At 40.7% G+C, this 24,607-nt stretch overlaps 1 protein-coding gene across 1 annotated transcript in view; it reads right to left on the reverse strand.

Moving 5' to 3' along the window:
* The window catches only part of ITGA9 (integrin, alpha 9), a 221,539-nt gene that overhangs the window by 33,075 nt on the left and 163,857 nt on the right, over positions 1 to 24,607 (reverse strand). Inside the window, exons 19-23 of the mRNA XM_009321898.1 lie at positions 21,663 to 21,749; positions 20,135 to 20,214; positions 16,572 to 16,661; positions 13,750 to 13,858; positions 10,899 to 11,006 (exon numbers count right to left, since the gene is read on the reverse strand). Coding sequence (XP_009320173.1) covers positions 10,899 to 11,006; positions 13,750 to 13,858; positions 16,572 to 16,661; positions 20,135 to 20,214; positions 21,663 to 21,749 — 474 coding nt within the window. The remainder of the gene's footprint in view (positions 1 to 10,898; positions 11,007 to 13,749; positions 13,859 to 16,571; positions 16,662 to 20,134; positions 20,215 to 21,662; positions 21,750 to 24,607) is intronic.

Here is a 24,607-nt window from a genome sequence, read left to right on the forward strand (position 1 = left end):
CTTGGGCTGGGCTTGGCACTCCAACAAGGTGGTACCAGTGCAAGGGGGACAATCACCACGTGTTCCCCTGGGAACACAGAGGATAACCCAGGGCTGCCAATGAAACACTTCTCGCATTTCTAATCCAGGTCAGCCATGGGTTTAGGGGTTTTGGAGTTTCTAGGAGAAATAATACACCTGCTGCCTCAGCACATTCCCCTTCTACTATCAGCTCTGTCCCCCACCTTCAGGGTACTTGTAACATCATTTCTGCTCACCTGTAGCTACTCTCAGAACAGGGCAATTTGTAGAAAGCCTTTGGGGCCTGTAAGAAATTGTTGGGGTTTGTTAGCAAACATTTTAAGCGTTCAGGCCATACTGCCTGTAACATAAACTTCACAGGTGGACTGAAAGCCAGTGGCCCCTTCTAGACTTAACCTCAACCCATTTAACATGCATCAAAGGCAAGACCCTCCATTTTTTTCAGAGCCTCGTATCCTACACAAGATATCAACCTGGAAGAGGGAAATGAAACACAATTTCCAAACAGGGGGCTGGAAAGGTCAGCTGAGGACCAAGCACAGAGAAGTGGAAATTGGCAGTTGGCATGGGGTTAAGTATGTGCATGATAGGAGTGTCTTGGACGAATGAGACTGAAAAACATGAGGAAACTAGCTGTTACTTCCAACGAAACATTAAGTACAATCTCCCTGCTGCACTGCTCCATATAAGAAGCCAAGTGCTAATCCCATATTTAATGATTGGCATTTTACAAGATAAACAGGTGAGCAAGTGTGTATCTTCAGCTTATTCCTTATAGACAACACCAGACTCCCACTAACGCAAAGGAATTCATTATGGTATTAAAACTTCAAGTTTCCAGGCTCTTCCAGTAAGCCTGATGCATCACCAGTTATTAGCGACAGCCTGGAAGCCAGCAGCATTAAGCTGACACAAAGCAAGCGTGAATGAGCGCGTGTGGTGGAACCAAACCCAGGTCTGAACACGGAAAAAGCACGGGGGCAAGTTCAGGGAAAACGTCATGAGATACAAAATATTTAGAACAGCAATTTTAGCTGCAGGAAACATGCTCAAGGTCTGAACACAGGTCAATTGTTTCACAAAATTGTTAACATCGTTCAACTCCAAAATGAATGCCTTTCTCATCAGCCCTGGGGTATGCTGGCTCCAAAAGACAGTTTGGCCATAGACTTCTTAAAATTGCTGCCAGATAGTTTTTACATATTTCTCCTTTCTTATTAGTTTTTTTACTATTTTATTTATGTATGCATGTCTAATCAGTGGTTCAAGTTTGCAAATTGGATAATAAATAACAGATCCACTTTTGCTTATCTTTGTTGCTAACCATAGCACACTCACCCTAATATTAGGGAAAAAGCGTATATGTGTGTCCTGATTCAAAGATACTGATTCACCCTATAGTAGGTGAACAGAGATGAATTGATAGGCATGGTTAATCTAACATGTCACACACCCTGAGAAAAAAAGAGTACTCACAAGAAATTCCAGACAAGGTCAGACTTTCAACAGTAGACAAATAAGTTATGTAAATATGATATCTGAGTACTTGCTCCATATGCCAAAAATGTTTAATATTCACAGATAATGAAACGTGTTTGAATCAGAGCAGTTTTGTTGATTCTGGCAATAAATTTAAGAGCCACTGAAACAACAGAAAAGAATTTTTAAAATTAACCCATTTTACACAACCCTTGAAAGATTTCGACTAAAAACAGCGATGCTGTTAGGCAAAACCAGTACTCCACAGATCCAACAGGTAAACTTACATGGCCATGAGAGACAAGATTTAAACAGAAAAGTGGAGATGCTAAAGCATTAAATCATGATGGAGTAGTATTCCACTGTAGCTCTGGCTCCTGCTCCTCCGGCTGAAAGGAAAACACCAGATGCACGTTTGGCATAAATCTGTGCTAACCTGATTGCAATGCCTGTAGATGTTTTTCTGATGCACTTAACCCTGCAGCTTAATTAAATAACCTGTTAACCGGGTTTGATCAGCATAATCCTGCAACATTTGCCTGGTCTTGGCCCTGCAACCACTTTGCATGTACTTAGCAGCAATCCCCAGAAGTACTACTCTCAAGAACTAGTGCTGCCTACCCAGTTTAGTAAGAAAAGCAAAGATCTTTTGATTTAAAGTTGCTGACTTACAAGACAGCAGCTTCTTTCCTAGACAGAGGGCACTGCCACATGTACACAGTGAGAAGGAAGACCGACCTCTCATATGATTTAACTGCGAGGTCCACAGAAGGTTCAGGCCTAAGAATGAACACCACCTTACATGGAAACCAGTTTACCTCTAACATTCACATGCTCCTTATATATCAGCTTTTACCAGTTGAAATCCAAGAGCGTCACTGACAGGTACATTTACTCTCCCTATGATGAACCGTGAAATGCTTAACACATGAGGTGGCAAACAGATCTCAAGGTACGTCTCTATTTAAGAAGCCCCTGATATCACTTGGAGTTCAGTGTGCCGTCAGCTAGGTTCTACCTGTCTCCAGCACATCCCCTTCTACAGCCTTTCCTATGGTGCATAAAACACAAATAAGCCCATGGTTTTTCTTTACCTAACTGTTGGCCTTTTCTCATGGGCTGTGTTGATGTTAGGATGAAAAGTTCTGACGACTGTCCAGATAAATATGTTTCCTGTAGGGCTCAAACAACTCGGGTGGGATGTTTCGCTAAAGCAGATTATTTGAATGTATCCAAAAGGTATCTAAGATCAGCTCCAAGATCTAAGCTCTCTTTAGAGGCAGTGGAGAGAAGGCATGACGTCCAAGAGGATGATTTTGCTGATCTATTGTAGACACTTGAAGATTAAATGAGTCATCCTCATTAAAAAACCCCTCCTAGGGGGTGGGGTGGTGGTGGGGTATTTTAAGTTAGGCAGATGATGTCCTTTGTTTCCAGGACATCCTCAGTGTTCTCATTCCCCCAAGGAATGATTTATTGATACTTTTGATACTGTCCAGTACCTTGCACAAGACTGGAATGATGTACTTTCAAAGTCAGGAGAGAAATCCAACAAAAGATGCTTATTTCCACTCTGATACATGAACAGGGGGGTAAACCCTTCTTCCGTCAAATGAGAGATAAGAGTTTATACACACAGATACCATTGTTTTTAACTCTTCCTTTCTTAGTTTCTAAATTTACATTTAAACCACAAATCCTGTAAGTTATTTATAAAAGAAAAAGGCTAGTTTATGAATCAGCATTTAAAAGAGGCATGTATGTTAAAAGAATTAATCAGTCAGCTCTTTCCTGAATTTCCTTCTTCATTGTTTTTTTGGCAGGAACAGCTTCACCAATGAGAAAATGGTGAAAGGATGTAATTCTTATACTCCTTCAAAAAGAAATAAATAAAAATAAAATAAAATAAAATAATTAAATAAAATAAAAATTTAAAAGACAATAAAATTTAAAATAAAAATTTTATAAAATAAAATTTTATAGACTTTCTTCTTTTCTCACTCAGTAGTTCCTTCACCAGGGAATTCTCTGCCTGGGAAGCTTACAAAAAGTCTACTGTATATTTTTTTCCATACCTCAGCAAAACTCCTGATTACTGTGGTAGCTACCAAACCTCCTGCTTCCTTCATAAATCTGGTAAGAGCTAATGTATATACCCAATTCACTTCATAAGACTTCTTTATCTGAGATTCACTTTTACAAAAAGGCAAACCAGCTGTCTTTTTCAAAATTGGAATTTCACATGTTCAGCCAAGAAAATAGGAACTATGGGCAGTTCACAAAGTAGCAACACTTTCAGTTGACACAAAATATTAATCATACTGCCACATTATATTGACAGGTCATGAGTTTTGGGGGGACAGTGTGTTGGAAAATTTCAATAACTAAGTAATTTGACAAATTTCACTTCTTTAGTTTAGAAGCTAATTGTGAGCAGGCCACAAGTGAACACGTCGTGTTCCCATGGTCTGATTTAATACATAGATCACAGTAGATTTTTGTCCATGTTTCGATGGCCCTGATCTTTATAGTGCCAGTCTTTCAAGAAAAGACAGACTTATCTTTGTATATTCAAAATGTGCTTTCCACGAACATTCTCTTCATCTAGCATTTGCAAAAAAATTCACTGCTTACACAAATACTACAGCACTCTTATTGTTAGAAGATTTGGACAAAACAAATAGAAAATGTCACAAAATTTGTCCAACTCTGGTTTCACCTAAAAATCCAAACTAGGAAGTCATAGAAAACCTTCTGCCATGTTAAGTAGTCTTGCTGTATCCTGAAGGCAATATCCAGCAATGCATGAAAAGGTCATTTTCAAGTACTGTAAATGCAGTGAACTCTAACCAAGGCATGGCTTTTGTATAGTGATTCAGATGGTTCCTGTAAAGAAAAAATGTCATGATTTTTTTTCCACTTTCGATTTATTTTAAGGTCCTAACTCAGGAAAGAACTTAATTTTATGGCCAGGCACCCTTTCCTGTATAACAATGAAATCTTAAAAGAGAGCTAAGTTCCTCTCCACTGAAAGAGCTTCAGTTTATCATGCTGACATTAGGAAAATGTTTATGAGAGCTCTTTCTGAGCTGCTTTGGGGTCCTGTTTCCCATGCCTAGAGGCGACTGTGCCATGCTGGACCACGGTGTACACTCCTGCCTCCCGTCACAGCCGTTCTGGGACAGGGTGGATGCACCAGTTTCTTCTGCAAGTGACAGGGCTCCCAGGCAAAGCCAGATTCTGTTGCTATCACAGAGAGGCTCTAGACTGGGGGTGGGGGGAACACCTCCAACTGCCTAAGCAAAATGTTTTGGAACAGGCATTTAAAGAAGCAGTTAAAGCAAAGGAGACAGGAAGGTCAGCAAATTTCTGTACAATACACTCCCTGGAATGAATTTCCTCCAGCAATCTAGCTATGCCTTTAAATATGGTGCCAAAATATGTGTATGTGAATGCGTGTCTAGCAATCACTGAAACGAAGAGACTACAGGGGGGATGACTAATACAAAGGGCTAAAATAAATCTTGCTGTAAGTCCAAAATGTTCCTATACAAACCTTGTATCAATGGTGGCAACCAGCAGCAGCATAAATCGCTGCTGGAAAAAAATTTTCCTACATCAAGTACTATCAGCAAATATTTATATTTTCACATGCGGGGACTGTGTATATATGTTTTCAGAGCCAAGACCTGAAACTTCAAAAGACAGAAACTAAACAATTTTAAACTGGCTGCCAACAAACAAGGGGTTTTCTACATAACGATAACAATATACAGGTTTGCCTCCATGCGTGGAGCATGCAATAGTGAGCCTGACAATCTCAACATATGCTTCAAGGAGCAGTCATGCACTACCAGCACTTTAGAAAGCTTTGACAGTCCTCCTTTGCTTACGGTTTTAAACATCAGCAGTGCAGCGCATCTTATTCTTATGCTGGAGGATAGCAACCTACAGATAATAATCAGAAATTACATTTAAGGTTTTAAAATTGCAAAGATTTCTTTTTCATTATACAAGTGAAGAAAAACCTCAAGCAGCCTGGGACGTTTCATGGAACAAGACAGCAAGCTTTAACTCTCCCCCTTAACATCTTCCTGCTCCTTACAGACATTACTGTGCAAATGCCAGGAAGAAAAATGACATGAGTACTATACAAAACTGGCCTTAAAAATGTAACCTGTCATCAGCCAGGAAAGACTTGTGGCTCTGGGACTCACTCCATTTTACTTTTTCTGTTTCAACGTTCACAGGAAGCGAATAATGTTTATTTCAACGGTTTTCTTTATTGAACACGACAAGCTTTTCTATAGTCCCATGCTCAGGCAGCCATTAACTTAAAAGGCAACTTGGAAAAGGAATTCTCTTCAACTCCTCCATGCCGTTAATTCATTTCCAATTCAGCTTTTCTTTATTTTTTAAATCTTACTGATACCCAGCTTTCATAAAGGCACAATCCAGGTCTCACCCGCTCAGACAGAAGAAAGAAGCATGAAGTGAATATGCCAAGCATAATACGACAACTGGAGGAGTTCTGTTTGTCCTTCCAACAGGAGGACTTTTTATTTTGCTCCCTAACCAAAAAGTGATGGGAACGCTGGACCAGGAACTTGGGGCTTGAGCTAACTGGCACACTCAAGGTTAATGGGAGCAGGATTCACAAGACTGAGTTTAACCCATTTTTTGCTCTCTGGAGATGATTCTCAAAGTCTAAGCTTAGACATCTAGGGAAGCTCAGGGAGACTAGATGGCTTTCGTATTGTCAGTGGAGACCAGCAAGTGCTTCTCCAGAGTTGTTTCTATGCCTCTCTCTCTCTCCATTAATTACTAGAGTAAAAGAACGTAGTAATTTAAAAATATTCTATTACTAGCAATTACTAAACCAGTAATTACTACACTTAGATGTCAAAAGTTACATGCAGTGAGGGAGTTTCTCATCAGAAAATCGAGGACAGTATTTCTTTCTTTCTCCCTCCTTCCTCCGAATTCCCCTTTATTCCATTGCCTAGACTGCAAACTCTTTGAAGAGACTGTCTTGCAACATGTGCATCTCACTTTCCAACAAGATTCTTATCTCAGCAATGATAACAACACAGTTCTTTATATCCTCGGTATTGATTCACCTAAACAGTCTTTTAAAAAAAATCAGTGCTTGCTGGCCTGCACGATGCGTGCAGTAGAAGTAATAGCTCCTTCCAAAAACCCACAAGCGCACACAGCACTTGCTCTGGGTTAACACCGTGCATCTTCGATTCTGGTGACAATGTCTGACTGGAGTCTAAACAACTTGGCAGCCCTGCAGAGCTTGGTCCCTCCAAGGGAGGGGTGAGGGTCATCTGCTTACACTGCAGTTGGCTTCCAGTTCAAACAGACAAACTCAGTTTCCAACTGTTAGTCCCTCGTTCCTCATAATTGTGTTTACCTTCGCTGGAAATAAAATAAATAGGAAGGCAACAATCTGATCCAGTTCCATAAAGCCAGCATCAGAGTAATCCCAGACACATCGCTAATTTATCAACAGCTTCAGGAAATACCCTGGTTAATTTTGTAGGAACTCCCATTGTGAAAATCTTTTTGGATGCCCCGGAAAGCAGCTCCTTGGCTGGCAAGTCAAGTAGCGCTTCCCTTGCCCTCCAAATTAGCTGGATACCCAAAGGAAATTACTAATCTTTCACTTCAAAACCAAAACACACACAAGTATAATGAGCGCTGTTTTCCTTTGCGGAAGAATAGATAATCAATGGCTTGAAGAGTGGAGAATATACATTTCTGTTAACACTAACGCTACTGTACTCTGTTTGGGTGAAGCTATTCTGTGTCATCACCTATACTGTTCCTATCACAACACTTTTACCAACAAGCTGAGGTATTTCATTTATTATGTTTTTAACCTGGCTTGAAACCTCTGCAAGAAAGCAAATACAAGAATACAGTACTAATGTGTCTTATCTACTTCCAAAATATCATTTACCACTGCAGAAGTTGAGTATCTACTATGTAAAATCAATGTCAATGATGAAATTCCCTAGTTAAAATGACTTGTAAAATTTCTAGCATTTCCTTTTGGTTTAAAATTTCTGATAGGGAGGAAGTTCACTTGGTTTTTTTTCTAGTTTTCTTTCAATTACCCGTTTTCTTTTACTTTTGGCTTTTACTTGTTGACTTGTTTCCTTCATATATTGGGCGTTTTGTTGGGGGAAGCGCTGCAGAAACTCCCAAGACCCCTTGAAGAGCATCTGAACATCTCTAAGGCAGAACTCCCACTGTCAAAACATCTCTGTGACCTGAATTTCTCTGGAAGAAAATCTTAAAGCAGTTTCTGCAATAAAGCCAAAAGGTTGGAGCGACAGGAACAGAGGAAGCATGAGGGCTGTCATTTTCCCCTAAGAGCAGCAAGATAATAATTCCTATTAACACCTCCCAGAGATACAGACCGTTCCAGTGGGCCATATGTGACTCTCTTTTATTATTTTTTGTGCCTGAAAGATTAGATCAGTCAATACAACATGAAGGAATTAGCTCCTGGCACTGTCTGGTGTGGTATATGTGTATTTGAGACACAAACTCTAGTGCTTTTACTATGCATTTTCACCCATAAATTTCACTGCTGTACTGTAGATCAGAGAAGTGGCAGAAGAATTATTAGCTTTAAAAAACCAAAACTATGATGTCACCAAATCCCAAATGCTGTATCAACAGTTTCAATTACAGATAAATGACAATTCCTAATCCTCTGTATTAACGACACCTATTCCGAAAGGTCTGGCAACACTGACACCTAGAACGGCTGGACTATAGGTATAAAGGTATAATTACAGAAACACCTTCACTGTCTGAAAGGACACTATCACCTTTATTGTGGTCTAGATTCTGGGAAGTTCAAAATAAGCAAAAGCTTGAAATCTTCAATGACTATGCTTAAAAAAATGCTCTTGAAAAACAGCTGTTCTAACCCATTTTCCAAAGTTCATGCCAATCTGCTGCTTTTAGGGTTTTGTTTGTTTGTTTGTTAAGTATATTTAGTCTATAAAAAGATGAAAAGCTCCATGATTTTAGTTCCCTTTTCAGTCAATAAAAACTCAGTGGGAGAGGGGCAGGAGGAAAGAGAGTAGGATGCTTTTCCTGTTACAGTAGTAAGACTTGGGAGACATGGGTTCAGTGCCTGGCTCTGGCACAAATTTCCTGTGTGACCTCAGGCAAACCATTTGGTGTTTCAATTATTTATCTGTAAAGCAGGGATAACCACTATCCCAAGGTGGATTTGCTTGGATAACATTTATTAACATGTCAGAGATGCTCAAGAAGTCATGCATTAGACTCCTACTGACCATATACCCAAAAACAGTGGTTGAAATGATCCAGGGTACACCAGTGTATCATGGACACATCTCTCATAAAACCATACTTGCCTACTACCACTCTTCAGCCTGCAATGCAAATAGGTCTCACAATGGCGGTTTGAAATTTCTACAAAGACAAACTGCAAATTAGAAGAAAGGTGTCAAATAATGCTGGGGGAAATGCAACCTGTTGTTGAGGAAAAGGGATGCACACCCTACAAGTATTTACTATTACAGTGCCCAAGGCCACACCCCCCAGCTGGACCTCCTTCAGGTAAGCCATCAGAGGTACAACAGCAATGAAAAACAAGTTAAGCGCAAGATTTAAGGTTTTTGCCCTATTTTTCTAACAGCTATTCAAAACCATATAGTCCATCCCATCCTTGTCAGTGTAACTTAGGGTCTTGTGTAGAAATGATGACAAACTATGCCTGGAAATTAGCCCTTGTCCACTTGGTGGGTAGTGGACACCTCATCTAATTCAAGTGTGCAAAACAGGTGTCTTGTCTAAGACAATTTGCCCAGACTTCTGAAAGAGTCAACACAGAGAAACAAGCAATGCCTAGAAGGAATTAATCACACCCTAGCTTAGATAGGCTGAGTTTTCTGTTCCTCCCTCTTGGCTATATAGGAATATATAGGATGACTGACTCTGCAGGAGACACCAGCATTTGGGCAGACAAAATCTTTTAAGGAGACTCCCACCTCTCTGCTGCTTCTGCAAACACACACAGACACACACCATCTCCCACAGCACACAGAGACCAGGGGAGGGACAAGGAAACAGCTCACAATCCTTTGACAGGCAATGTGTCGAAGGGTCAGTGATCTTCCATATGTAAGGCTGGACTGAATAAAACATTAAAATGCAATGCCATGGAAAATGAGACATAGGCTGGAGAATTAATTCAGTCTAGTTGGAAAATTCATAGAATCATAGAATCATTAAGGTTGGAAAAGACCTCTAAGATCACCGAGTCCAACCATCAACCCAACACCACCATAACTGACTCAGTCTATACAACACTGGTGCCTCATACAAGATCCCAAATCTGTTTATCAGTGATTCTGTCTTTAGTGCCCATCTGTAAGCCATATATATATTTATCTCATACCTTTCAACAGCACAAATCTTGGAAACCTGCTTAGAAAGGTCTTATTGGATCTATATTTACACAGATTCAGTGACATAGTTACCTGCATCTGAGGGATGGTAATACTTTTCAGCCAAAAGGCTAGAAAAGTAGCTAACAACAAAGAAAGTATAATAGTTCTTTTCAAGTAGCCCAAAGAGCTGGTTCTGTCTCACAAAGACAGATTACTCTGAACTTCAGCAATAAATTTACCTCAGTAGTTAGGTTTCCCTCTCTTGGCCACCACAGTATAAATGATGGTATTTTAGTGGTTTAACAAAAGCTTTGAAAGTAATAAATAAATAATAGAAATGAAATCTAAGAATGTGTCTCCTTTGCCACAATTTATTTTGATTTTCTTCACAGTTGACACCAAATCATCTTTTGAAAAACGTTGTGTTGAAAGAATAAATTTCTCTGTTACTTACATTTGTTAAAAGAACACTCAAAAAGAGCAAATTATAACACAGACTATAGAAAAATAGATATTGATAATGTATTCAGACCTAGCTAGCATTTTTGCAGATAACCACAGAAGAAAACAGGAACGTCAGTCAGCGTGGTAACACATCCTGCTGATATTACATACACCATTTAATCAGGGAGGACTCTGATTAAGACTCAATCCTCTTTGGAGGTGTGACTCAGGGAAGTGTTCTCTGCATTTCCTTCAGGATTAGCCTGACCTAGTTTTACACTACATTGTAGGAAATCAGGAACACACAACCGGCTGCTTGCCCTAGGTGAGGGACAGCAGTCAACAGCTGGAGGGGCTCAGCTGCTTATGATGATCTGGCCACAGATACAAAGAACCTTTTATTGTCTAAAAAAGCAACTGATTCATCTAGTTCTGCTGGACTTTTTTTGTTTCAGTCATCGATAGCTCTCAGTGCCTCCCTGGGCTCAGAACACATCATAACGTACTCACCATCATCTGCTGAACGTGAAATATTTCGGCTCCAGTAGCAGAGAGGCGGTTTGGAAATGAAATGTCAAGAAAAGCTCCAGGGAGAGTGCTTGGTCCAGCATTGTAAACCTATAAGACAAAGATGCATATAAATGTATAAAAAAATCAATAAAAATAAAATTACATATATAACTGCTCATAAATGGGAAATTACTGTAGAACCAGAGCTGGGAGCACAGGTAAATTTGAAAAAATTCAAATACTATGCAAGTTTGTCAATGTCTTCAGACTAAGACTTCTTTTGTAAGTATCAGGATGAAGTCAAAGGTTTAGCTTATCTAACAGTCTTTAGGCATAGCTCATATATCAAGTGAGAAGCAGTTTTGCAGGATAATTACCAGTCATCAATACAAATAGCATGAGACTTCTACCTTACATACAGAGACACTGCTAGTACTCTGAGTGTTTTGGTAACACCATCCGGAAAACTGTAAGAAATATTGCTGTCTCAGTTAACATTCTCATTTCCATCTGGTAACCGCTGCATTATATTCTGCATATGTTTTCCTTATGGAGCAGAAGCCAAAGTAATGATGATTGTGACTACCGGATGGCAGGTTTGCTGAGTGAGTTGCCAGGAAATGCATGTGAACAACTTCCATTCAAGTTCTGGGCTTTCCAATTAAATTAAACTCTTAGTGGAAAACATTGGCTTTCTATCAACCCCCCCCCAAATTTTCAACAAAAACTCAAAGAATTTCCAGCCCACCACTGAAACGTATCCATTGAAAATTCCAGAATTTGTGGGGTTTTGCTGAAAAGAAACAATCCATGGAAAAATTTCAGTGAAAATAAGTTTTCATGTCTATCTACATTTTTTTATTAGGAAAAATATTTCCTGGTTGTTTCTAACAACACATATATAAGTGCATACAGTAAAAACATTTAGCCCATAAGAATATTTATCCACACCGAGAGTACTGTCAAAAGATATAGGAGTCAGTTGTTAATTGTGTAAAGTACAAATATTAAAACCAACAGGTTTGCATTCTTCAAACTGTTTATATTTGAAGAAATGCCTGACTGATAAAGAGAATTGGTTCACAATGCCAAATCCTTAAAAAAACCCTGAGGCTCCAGGCAGGGGGAGAAATCCCACTACAAATGCGTGATAAATGCTGCATGAAATACAAACATAATGTTTCGTGTTAGACATTTAAAAAAGCTTGATTATCTCACTGAGATCAGATACAAGAGTTAATGTAGAAAAGACATTTTCACTGCACATCTTGTTACCCCCCAAAAATGAAGCATAGATCTGTTTCCTTATTAACATTGGACATGGTATAGATTTTCACATATAAAAACTGCTATAAAGCCCCATATTTTTGTAAAACATCTCTTTTTCTTGGTTAAGAAACTATTACTTTTCTCCATCTGGAGAAGTTTAATAAATGGCAGGCAAATCATTAAAAACAATTAAGCAAACAGTGATACAAACCATGCTTTGCCCATTATGAAACTCTACCCTTTCTCTCTGACACACACAGTTATGAGGTTTACCATGTTACTGGAGAACAGATCTGTGACTTGTTACAGTATAATATTCAACTTCTATTTGGAAAAAAAATCATTACTGTTGCAACTTCTAAGTGTGTGCATGAGAGACAAGAGGATGGGGCAGGACAAATGGTGGCTCTGCCAATATATAGATTATCTCTCCCTTACCTGTTATCACTTTGTTTTATTGAAAATATTCATCTAGTTAAAGCATCAGCACATCTGTTCTTTATCTGTTTTTAACCAATAACTGGCTACGGGGGGGGAGAGAGAGGGGAAGACCTATAAACCCTCAAGAATGAAATCAGAATCACAAGAATTAATAGCCTGGTTCACAAAAGCTTTAACGTCCTGAAATCCTGCTTTCACTCCTTTTCAGTAAATAGCTAAGGGCACTGCATGACAGTGGGGGCTTAATTGCTCTGGACCACAGTCTGTCCATGGAGGAAGACATGTGTTATTCATTATGAGCTGAGTGGCATTCATGCCTAGGAGAACAGAAAGGGGAAAAAAGGCAAAAGACTATTTTTCACAATAAATGATTCCCCCACTTCTGCATGATTTATCATTCCCTAGTTCCATCTAGCGGTCAAAAAGGATTTGAAGTGCTCATAATACATACAGTCACGGCAGCGAGACAAGGTAATTTCGGCCGCATCACAACAGTTTGTTATAATAAATCATCCATATGTTTTGCTACATCAGGAACCCATCTAACTGCCATGTGAAGTGTAATCTATAGATAATACTTGAATGACACTGAGATGCTATGAGACATTTAATGAAACCTTCTCACACCTGTCTGTTTAGCATCACAGTCTCTTCCCTGTGCTGTACTCTTATCAGCAGTGCTATAAACATTTTCATACTGGGGGCGTTTAGCACATCTGAATCCCTTGCACAGGTATGTGTTTGTTCTCATGGATAAAGGTTGCCCACTCCTATGCTCAATGACCACGCCACTGAAAAGAATTACTCCTCCCTTTTGAACCTGCAACTGCCTCCAAGATGTGGCACTTGATTAACTAGAGCTATTCACTCAGCACGTGATGAAAGGTAAAAGAGAAAAATATGGTAGCAGCTTCATTTCTATGGAAGTGAGATGCCCTATTTGCAATTCGTGTTATAATATATTCAGATAAGGAAATATACCATCCCTGCACGCTGCAAATATTGCATCCAATCAAGAATGCATTGCACAGCATACTGTGATTCAGAAATATGCACCAAAGCCCATGCCACACTCAAAAGAGACACAAAACCAGAATGTGCTGTCAAGCAGGAAAGCAGTCAAAATAAGGATCAGTTTTACCTGCAGTGTGAAGTTGAGAGACTGGAAAAGACATTCGTGGTTTTCCAACTGAACGAAGTTGGATGCTTCCACAGAATCACCATAGAAAAATGAAGTAGGGAAGACTTCTCTGAAAGATCAAGACACAGATTTAGTAAGCTGTGTTTGTCACCAAAATTAAATATATTTGAGGCAAGCTGAATTGCACCCCTTGCTTTCTGGTCATGTGAAATTCTATGGGACCGTTTTACATTAATCTATTATTTGTGATTTGATTTCCTCTTGACAACACTAGACTATACAAGCAGCATCTCAACTGACCCGGGTTAACATCCCATCACTGAAGCAGACTTGTGCTGATCACTTATCTCTTTTTCTCCTTTCCTATCACAAAACCTCTTCTCCAGGGCCCCCTGCCGTGGATGATTTGTACAAGTCCTATAGCTTGTGTAACACAGGAAATCATTGCACTACCAAGTTAATCTGAAGAAACAGTGACTAATAGGAATACTTTCAGTTACATATTCACTAAAGTAACATTTCAATTTTATCTACCGTTTACATAGCATTGCAGGAATAAACACTTCATTAATTATCTGAGCTTCACTACCTTTATGATTAGCAGATGATTAAAGGGCAGAGTAGAGGGGGATATGACTTGCTTTCAACTGCAGTGGCACAGGCCAAGTCTCCTCAACTACTCTTATCATCTTATCACAAAGTAAAACGCAATTGGGTTTTATCAGAAAAGACTTGGAAGCACAACACAGTACCTGGAAATCCTGCAGAAGAGGACTAGGAGTGCTTTAAGCATCCTTTGTGCCTCCTTCTAATCTCAGGTTGCTCCACTGACTGGAAAGGGTCCTGGTGTAATTTCAGACAAACCTTGGTGAGGGACTGCCTAAAACCCTGTTTCCTTCCCAGGCTGTCCTTTTGGGTCAGAGTTTTTTGAGACAGGATTTTAAGCCTGTTTAGGTACATTTCCTTTTTCCTGCTTGCCTCCTATGCCAGGCATTGCTAGGCAAAACAGCGAGAGACAGATTTACTCCTCCCATTTACAGCACTGTGCCAGAAGGCTCCTCCCAAGCATGGTACAAGCCCTTCCGGGCCATTCATGAACAGGGATGAAGTTTGCTCTCATAGACTCAAATGCGGGATAGCTAATAAAAATAAGCTTTAAAAATACACTGTCCAAAAAAGAGTATTACTAATATTACCATGCCTGGGAATGTTGTGCCCTCCAATAAACCCAACTTTTCCCTGGTAGTTGGACATTTCTGTGAACTTGAATTAACTAAGCCTTGTCTATGAGAAAGAAAAAAAATAATCCACATAGTCAGTTGGGTGGGGCTTATAAATTCAGAGACCTTGTGCTTTAAAAAAGTACATTCTGAAGAGAAAGAGCCCAATTTTTATCAGGTTTTTTGGCATGCAGTATTCTGTAGGTGACAGAGATCTAAAGACACAGATGAAAGCATTTGTATCTGTAAAGCTGTACAAAAATCAATCTGTATCAAAGCATCAAGAAGCAAGGGATACAGAGTTAAATTTCTACACAATCTGTAACAATGAAAGCATTCAAAAACTTCCAGAACACGCTGCTGAGACTGTACTCTCAATATAGAGGATATTTTTGTCCTTGCTAGTCCATCTTGTGAGGTCTGACAGCACTCTTCACTTCTCCGAGCAGGCTCAAGCCACTCTGACTACTGTGGCAGTCATTAAGGGATTTTAGTTCTATGCAACAAGAGGGGAAATCAGCTTTATGTGGTAAAACCCAGACTAGGCCATGAATCTGAGTTTACCCAGCTTTTCAGCCAAATCACGTCAGTGCAGGTAACTTTGTTCCTACACATGTAGCATGCTGGTCAAGGGAATCTTTGACTTCCACTGATGCCAACCTGCACTGGTCATTTAGACAATACGTATTCCCTGGGGGTCGCCATAAATGGTGGCTAAAACAGACACTGACCTCTTGGGGACACTGCTGATAAGTTTTTGCTTCCCCAGTTTAGGAATGAACGTCAACTTTCTCAGTCTACATGGATGCTAATTCACCTCCAGTGACCAGGTCCCCAGATTCCAACTCGAGCACTGTTTATGCTAGAGGATGGTCTGTCTGTTGGGACTGATCGCAAATTTTTCATTCTAGATTAGATTGTAATGCAGAAGTGGAAGGCAAGGCCTTTGTGTACAAAGGCAGGAACTCACACATGGGCAGCCCCAGGGAGAGGACAACGGCTATGTGTTATACAAGGATTTCAGTCAAAGGGTGAGTGATGTTCCTCAGTCGGTATTCAGATGCCTTGCAGACTAGGGAGCAGAGGGAGTGGGAAAATGAACAGAAGCAAATTCTGATTGTGAAATTAAACAGAAAGGCGAACAGCTAGACTCCACCAAGCTCCTTAAAATCCCAGAACATTTGACCCTGACCTTTGGCCTGGTGATTCTCAACCATATCCTTAAAGACATGCCCTAAGGAACAAGATGTAATTTACTTGTTCTGGTTTTGTTTTATTTTAAGGTACATCATATCTACAGAATCACATGAATTCAAGTATGATCGCTAAAATACCTACTATAAATGTGATGGTAACTAATTAGCCTTAGCTAGAAAGGAGTGAGAAAGAGGTACAGCGTTGGAATGAAAGGCATGACAAATAAAATTCCCAGATAATGAATGAGGATGTCTGTATTTCCAGAGTCTGGGAAATGGGGAAAAAGCAACAGACTGGCTACATGTAAACAAAGAGAGGAATTCAGTTTTTCACTGGAAGACACTCAGATGTTATTGGTAGGATTATTATTTTTTTTGTTGTTTTCATTTGGCGACTGGTACTTACCCGTTGATAGATGAGTCCACTTCATGCATCAGGGGCACCGACAGGGTTAGAGTATTATCATGCAGAGATTCAGTGCGTTCTAGGTTTCCACTGTGCCAGAAAGGAAAAATAAACATGCTGTAAATCGACAGCCTTTGCAATATATCACACAGTTTCACAGCTACCATCTCTCTGCCTTGTACTCTGAGCCCCTCTGTTTGAGTGATGTCAGCTCTCCTTAGGAAGCCTCTTAAAGATCAACAGTTACATTTGTTCATCCCACCCTGGAGAGGGCACACACATAAAGCATGTGTTTTGCGACTGCTCCTCTGTGGCTGTGACGTGATCAGGCTCACACCAAAAAACCTATCTTGGAGCAAGGTGTGAATTCAAACGGCAGTGCGAAACTACAGCAGCCATCATACACAGTGGAGAGAAACAAGGACATTTAGACTCCAGTGCAAGGGTTCATTTTCTCCCAGCCTGACTGTACGTCTGTTTGGGAGGCTACACACATCCCACAGAAGGTCTTGACTCAGTAAATGAAACTGCGCTTTCATTGTACCTGCATTGTACCACAGCATCAATTTGCTGCTACCACCAGCAGCTTTTTGGGTGAGACCCTTGTACTGAACTGGCCGTAACCTCTCAGCAGTTCCAGCCCCTCCTCCTGTACTTAGTTGCCAAAATGAAAGCACTTCTACTTTACATTTTCAAAGGCAGTTGCCTCAACTGGTCAAAAGGAAAAGGAGGAAAGAGAAATGTGAGCAATCATCTCTCATTTGAGTCAGTTTATTTTAGTGTGAACACTTATGTACGAAGTCTGGGAAAGGTTCCTGAAATGCATGTCCAACACTCAATCTTGTAATTATTCTAATTCTGATGGTGAGTCTGCTTGGTGGGTGACAGCTCAGAAGAACAATCTTGAAAGATATGTTACATATATTTCCAATTTCTTCAGCAGTGACTCTGGAATCACTTTTGCCTTGCAGTTCATTGGATCTACTCACAAATCAAACTGGCAAAACAAAAGATATGATCCGATTTATTTGAGGACAGTATCACTGAGACAACAGCAGGCAGTAACATCCCAAGTGATACCATGCAGATGATTAGTTGCTCAGATTACAAAAACAGAGCCTGCTGGCTACATACATGCATAGATATAGCTCAGCTTTCTGCAACTGACACATTGGCCATGTCTGCTAACAAAACTATGGCCCAGATGGAAAAACCCACAAACTTTCAGTCCCAGGAAAAAAACGTTTAATAAAGGCTTTTCCTCTGAATAGGCTCAAAGAAGAGTCCAAAATGGAGACATTTCTCATCCAACACAAATACCGAGATACCACGGTGGCAAGCAGAATAAGCAAGCAGAATTCCATATAGGGTTCATGAGTATGTGCTTATCTGATTCAAATGGAGCAAAGGTACTGTCAGAAAAGGAGAAGACAGCTCAGTGAATCTAGCTCTAGAAAAATAGTTCACGCCAGGAAGCACAGAAGGGTTTTTTTTTTAAAACAAAAAGAGTAAGTGAACGTGATGTTTAGTCCTTTCTCCAGTTCAAATGGAGAAAGGTACTGGCAAGAAAAGGAAAAGACAGCTCAGTGAATCTAGCTCTAGAAAAATAGTTCACGCCAGGAAGCACAGAAGGGTTTTTTTTTTAAACAAAAAGAGTAAGTGAAACGTGATGTTTAGTCCTTTCTCCAGTTGACCTCTCCCACTACTGCACCAGTTTCTTGTCACAGATGCTACTGCCAAATTTGCAGCTTCAAGAGACAGGCTTAAGTGGCCACGTGAAGGGCAATACTTACTTTCCCACGACAGTGTGGCATAGCTTCCCTGCGTCCAGCCATTTCTGCCAGAATAGCCCCAGTTTTGTGTGGAAACAATGTGCCAACTCATTGCAGTTTGGCCACAGCACAGACACTTCCTCTCCATTCCCTTATCACTGACTTTACCCCAGGGCTGCCTGCAACTCTTGTGGTAGAAAGATTTTATTACACTTATTTGACAGTGAAGGAATTGAACTATTTGCCCAAAGTCACAGAGAAAATGAGGGTGATCAGCACCGGGACCTGCACTTGCCTTTGGAGGTTCAGCTGAATCCTTCAAAACACAACTGTCCTCCCACCCATCCTTCTGAAATGAGAAACTTCCTCTTAACCCTTCCAAGCATTTGCACTATGTGTACAAACTACTATTTATTTCTTTGCTCCATCTAAAGGCACTGACTAACCCTTCTCACTGGTAGGGCACAGAAATCTGAGGAGTGAGGTTACAGAAAAAAGCCCTCTGCTATCCAAGGAAGGGAAATGAGAGGTACGATCTGGAAAACACTGGCTGCGCAAATTTAAACAGTGCTGACCCATCTCTGCACCAGCTGGCATTCACCTAGCAGATACTGATGCATCTCCCTGACCTAGAAGCATCATGGGGTCATCTGAACACGCTAACGTGCAAGACGTGATCTTGCCCCTCTGATGCGAGATCTCGCTTCCAGTGTTTCATACCAGCCCCACGTGCTGCAGGATCTTGTTCCCACCTACAGCTGCTACTGCAGGGGGAGGACTACGCCTTATGAGAGCAGTCACTCAGCAACTGCTACATCTCATCTCTCATCTTCAGCCGGTCGATGAGGTGTCATTAAATCGGGGAGGAGAATTCAGGCTGGAGATCCTGATTTTGACATGGGAGGGTATAAAGTTGGCCCACTCAGACAGTACGTGGAACCGGGAACCAGTCACACACCCAGCACGTCAGAGCAGCAGTTTATGGCCCAGGTTAACGCAGCTGTACTACTGTCAGTTCCCATACACACCCAGACAGTGCCAGTGACCGAATCACCCCTGGAGTCTGCTGCTTTGTGGTACATCATCTTAGGAGGCACAGAGCATGTGTCACACCTTTTATTCCGCCTGAGGTAAAATCCCTATGCACATATATTTGGCATCACACCCTACTTCAATGCCTGCTCCAAGTGCCCTTGGGGAAGTACCCTATTCAGCTGTTTCGTGCAGTCTGTCATAGCTCACTGAAGATCCAGAGAGGGAAAAAATAGACATGCAACTTTGGAAACTGTCAGTGAGATCCCTGACCATCTGATGAAAGCATTTATCTTTTTTGGTTTGCATCCAAGCATGCTTATTTCATTCAAATGCTGGAACAAATGGGTCTGCCTGGTGCTGATCGTCAACCGCAGCTGAGCTGAGCTTGATATGGGGCCCAAAGGGATGGGCACAGAAACACAAGGGCCTTCCGACTGAGAGAACACAAAATGCTCCTTCAGAATCGCAACTGCCTGGGCAAAGAAAGCCTAAGCATGATCGTACTTAATTTTTCAGGAAGCTGCATCACATGGTTCCTCTATATTAGAATAAAATATTTCAGCTGGAAGGGGACCTACAGTAATCATCTAGTCCAACTGCCATTATCAAAATACATGCATTTAGCCCTACAATTTAACATCATTTCCTACACATACATGTCTATGACTGCTATCACATGATTGCCAAGCATATGCAATGCACACTTCATGCAACAAAGAATATCCAAGTCATCAAGATACACAAAGGTTCCCTTACCTTTGGGCAGTGACGAGGAAGGTAAGTGTTTCTTCCTGCCCAGACAAGTGACTTGTGTCGAAGATCACACTGAACTCATACTGTACAAAGAAAAAGCAGTATTTAGAGACACGGTATATTGTTTCAAAATGTATTTATTCTGAAACTCCACACACATTTTACTGGCCCAGCTGTACAAAAGTAGCGTATTTTGGTACATGCAAGAGAGCCTCCTCTACTGTACAGTAGCTTTTAAATCTTAGCAATATTGTCTCTGTTCAAATACTAGAGAGTCTAATTTTTCCTTCATTGTAAAAAGGCCTTTACTAGAATTGCCATTCAAAGATACTTCTCGAGGAGATCATCTGCCAGGGGAAGAGTCTTCTAGTATAAGGGGATCGCTACCTGAAACTACCTCAGCCCCAATCTATACATTACTTGCTGGTGAAGAGATCTTTTAGGGGAATAAAGATCATCCCATAGGCCTGCACAAAGACTTGGAACAACCCGCACAAGCTAAAGCAACATTCCGGCCACCCATCATCATGGATAAAATCAGGTGCTAATTTTGAAAAGAGAATCTACTTTGACGACCGCTGTAGCGCTACATTAACTTTTCCATGCAACAACTTTTCTACCTAACTCCAAAACAGGTGTTGGCCAAGTGAAACTGTTTCCAAATTCATGCTAATTTCAATGGCTTGCTGAAAAAAACCTGAAGATAACCCAACTATGTCATTCTGAAGCAAAACACTGAAATTCTTACATTCCAGATAATATTTTGCTACAGCATTTATTTTTTCCATTCTATTTAAAATATTTTTAAATGTTTCAAAAGAGCACATTACAGTCAATAAAACACATAAAAGAAAAAATTTCATGTCGGGTCAAAGGATATGTCAATTCAAGTGGAAAGGATTAGTTTTTGAAACTGGAATTTTCTGAAAAATTTCAGACTCATTTTGTTCAGGTCAGCCTGAAGTTATCCTCATCTTCTCACCTTTCTGGCTTGGTCATTTGTACAGCTCAGTTTAGTGACAGAAAGAACCCAGCTGGATTTCTAAATATTATGAGAGAGTTCATCTTCTACTACCGAGCAAAATCCTCTTTAAAAGCTACCAGGAGACCGTAATATGAAAAAGTCATTAAGACATTTTCATTATCATTCAAATGAGTTCAGTTGCACTTTACTGTGAAAGACGACAAAAATAAAAACAGAATAAGGCAACACAAATATGACAGAGAGTCCTTTTCTTATTTTCTACAGAGGAAATATTGTTTATAAAAAAAAGTTTTTCGTAGGTGCAACACTCAGATTATTTTTCAAAAGCACTGTATTGCAGTGCACAGGGTACTGTCATCGGCTCTGTCCGGTGGGAAAGAGGACAGCTACCCTCTGTAACTGTGAAAGGCTTGGATATCTGGGTTAGAAAGCTACAGAAAGTATCAGTCACAGACATTTAACAGAGCAGTTGCCCTTCCAGCCACTCCTTGGAGACAAAGAGGTAAACAGACCATCACTCTGCAAATGCAAATATCACAACGTTACCCTAGATTTCGATCTCATGAAAGGAAATCCCACGCTGCACTTGAGGAAGTCTGACTCCAGCAACTCACAGGCAATGCCCAGCTCTTCCTGTAAGAAAATAAAAAAGACCATGAGATGATAGATTTGGGGAGAAAAAGAGGATTACTAAGAAATACCATTGTGATGAAGTACTGTAGAAAACTAAACATTTCCCACCATAGTACTGTTATTCCCAGAAAACTAATACTCATTGAATAAGGAAAAGTGCAGTGTTGCGCTTCCTTACTCCACCTCAGTCAGACCAGCACTGGGAAGCAGACTACCATCAGAACATTGCTCCGAGAGACAGACCACGGGGAAATACTGCATGACTAAACACATTAGAGTCAGGGGATCAGCCCAAGTTCTTGGATAACTCAGACCATCAGTTGTTCCCTCTGTTCATTAAAAGACAGCTTTCAAATGGTCCAGAATACAGGTTCCCCAAGGTAGTTTTCCCAGATACCAGTATCATAAAGAGACAACTGTGTTGGGGGACAGTGACCAAACCATGCCACACACAGATGCTGGAGAAAACGTTAATCTGGTCCTGGTGTCATTCACTGCCCTGATCTCTTTCTCTGGTCCACAGGATGAGCCACGTTGGTATGGATACCAACTTTCTTTAGTGATACAATGGTGGCATAGATAAAGTAGAAGGATGAGCCTCTCCCCATGCTAAACATTGACATACTATGAACATGGTGAATAACACAAATGAAAAAGGTTAGAGCAGCCCTATCCTGCTTGACTGGTGACTCCACTACAACAACAGAAATACTTCTGTTGAATGGACAGTGTTTCATTGCTCCATAAAACAAGTGCCTGGCTCCAGGTTAGCATGTTCTCATCTCCAGACTATCAGGGGACAGTTTTATGCTCTGTCACTGTGGACAAGTTCATCTCACTAGACTTTAGGAGTGGGATTCAGCTCTGGAATCTGATATACGCTTTTAGGCACCTACACAGCAAGTGATTGCTATGTGATCTAGGTGTCAGTGCTCCCATCGTAGTCAATGGATGTAGAAAACAGTTCAGCAGACCAAACGCAGATTTTAGTTTAGACTGGCCTGAATACCTCTCTAGGCCCTAGTATTGACTAGATCATCACTGGAGCTATGATATTCATGTTATGCAGCTACAATATGAATGCCTAAATTTAAACATCTGAATTTAGAAATTATCTCTATTCTAGACATGTAGCTGAGAATCTCTTAGCTACAGGACATATGATTTATTTGACGTATTTTCGGTATCTACAGCAGTTTGCAAAGCCCAGGCTCTGTCTCCTTATGCACATTTCCCAAATCACTTCAAATATGAGTTCTACTTTAAATATGCACTTAAAATTAAGCATTTACATAAGTACCATTCTCAATTGGAACAAGCACATGTGGAAGTAGCTTCCTGAACCATGGACTCAGGCTATAAGCATCTCCAGGAAATGCCTCTCTGCCTTTCACGTTCTGACCCGAGCACAGCATTAGTGCTCTATGGATGTTACTATTATCCTAATTACAAGCCTGACAGCATTCAGATTCTTGATCTTTTAACTGCTTCCTGTGATATCTGAAAGACAAGGTCTCCTTTATCTTCAGAATCATCATTCAGATCAGGGCACACATTTATCAAAAATTATAGCCCTAATGCTACCTTTCTTATCTGACTCAGACAGTATTTCACTGGTTTCATATGAAAAGAAAATAACGTAAGGAGAAAATCCACGCTTGGAGATGCCTGATGGTGAGATATTATCCAGTACTACTCAAATGCCAGAGCAGTGGCCCCCACATTCAGGTTCTTTATGGATTTGTTTCCTTGCAATCTTCAGTAGGCTTCTATTTCCAGAAATACAAAAGATGGCACTGCCCAGCAAATCAAATACCTAGCTTCAGTCTGTCGTGGTTTAACCTCAGTTGGCAACTAAGCACCACGCAGCCGCTCGCTCACTCCCCCCCACCCGGTGGGATGGGGGAGAGAATTGGAAAAGCACAAGTGAGAAAAACTCATGGGTTGAGATAAAAACAGTTTAATAATGGAAATAAAATGATAATAATAATAATATGATAATAATAATACACAAAGCAAGTGATGCACAGTACAATTGCTCATCACCCGCCGACCGATGCCCAGCCAGTCCCCGAGCAGCAGCCCCCCCCGGCCAGCTTCCCCCAGTTTATGTACTGAGCATGACGTCACACGGTATGGAATGTCCCTTTGGCCAGTTTGGCTGTGCCCCCTCCCAGCTTCTTGTGCACCTCCAGCCTTCTCAGTCGGTAGAGCATGGAAAACTAGAAAGTCCTTGGCTAGTGTAAGCATTACCTAGCAACAACTAAAACATCAGTGCCTTATCAATTTTGTTCCCATCCTAAATCCAAAACACAGCACTGTACCAGCTACTAGGAAGGAAATTAACTCTATCCCTGCCGAAACCAGAACACAGTCGTACAAAGCTGCCATCCTCATATGCTGTGTTAGATTTTCTCCTCCATTTAACACAAAACAGCAGAGCAAGTGCTTCATGGTGAAGCATCCCCTTCACTTGCCTTTTCCCTCTTGGCAATCTGGGAGGTTCTCCAGTTTTATGCGAGTGATCAAGTGAACACAAACTCTAAGCAGCTGCGTAACCAAACGAAAAATTTCACAGCTGTTTCCTCTGGGAACTTTCTTGGTTCTGTGTTGTTCGAATGTCCCTTGCTGCCTAACTGTGGCAACCTATGAACTCTCTTTCATCAACTCCCAGCCTCTGTTCATTCAAGAGGGGTTTCTATTTACATAGCTGTCTGGTGGTGATAGTGACCAGACAGACCCAAGAGGCTGCCTCCTCTCCTCAAGGCCATATCACTTCAGAGATGTCAAAAACCACGATAACAGAAAGAACTCTCATCTTGATAGTGGAAGAAGTGCAGTACTTCTTCATTTTGCAC

This window comes from Pygoscelis adeliae, unplaced genomic scaffold (assembly GCF_000699105.1).
Source record: "Pygoscelis adeliae isolate BGI_AS28 unplaced genomic scaffold, ASM69910v1 Scaffold194, whole genome shotgun sequence".
Taxonomy (NCBI): domain Eukaryota; kingdom Metazoa; phylum Chordata; class Aves; order Sphenisciformes; family Spheniscidae; genus Pygoscelis; species Pygoscelis adeliae.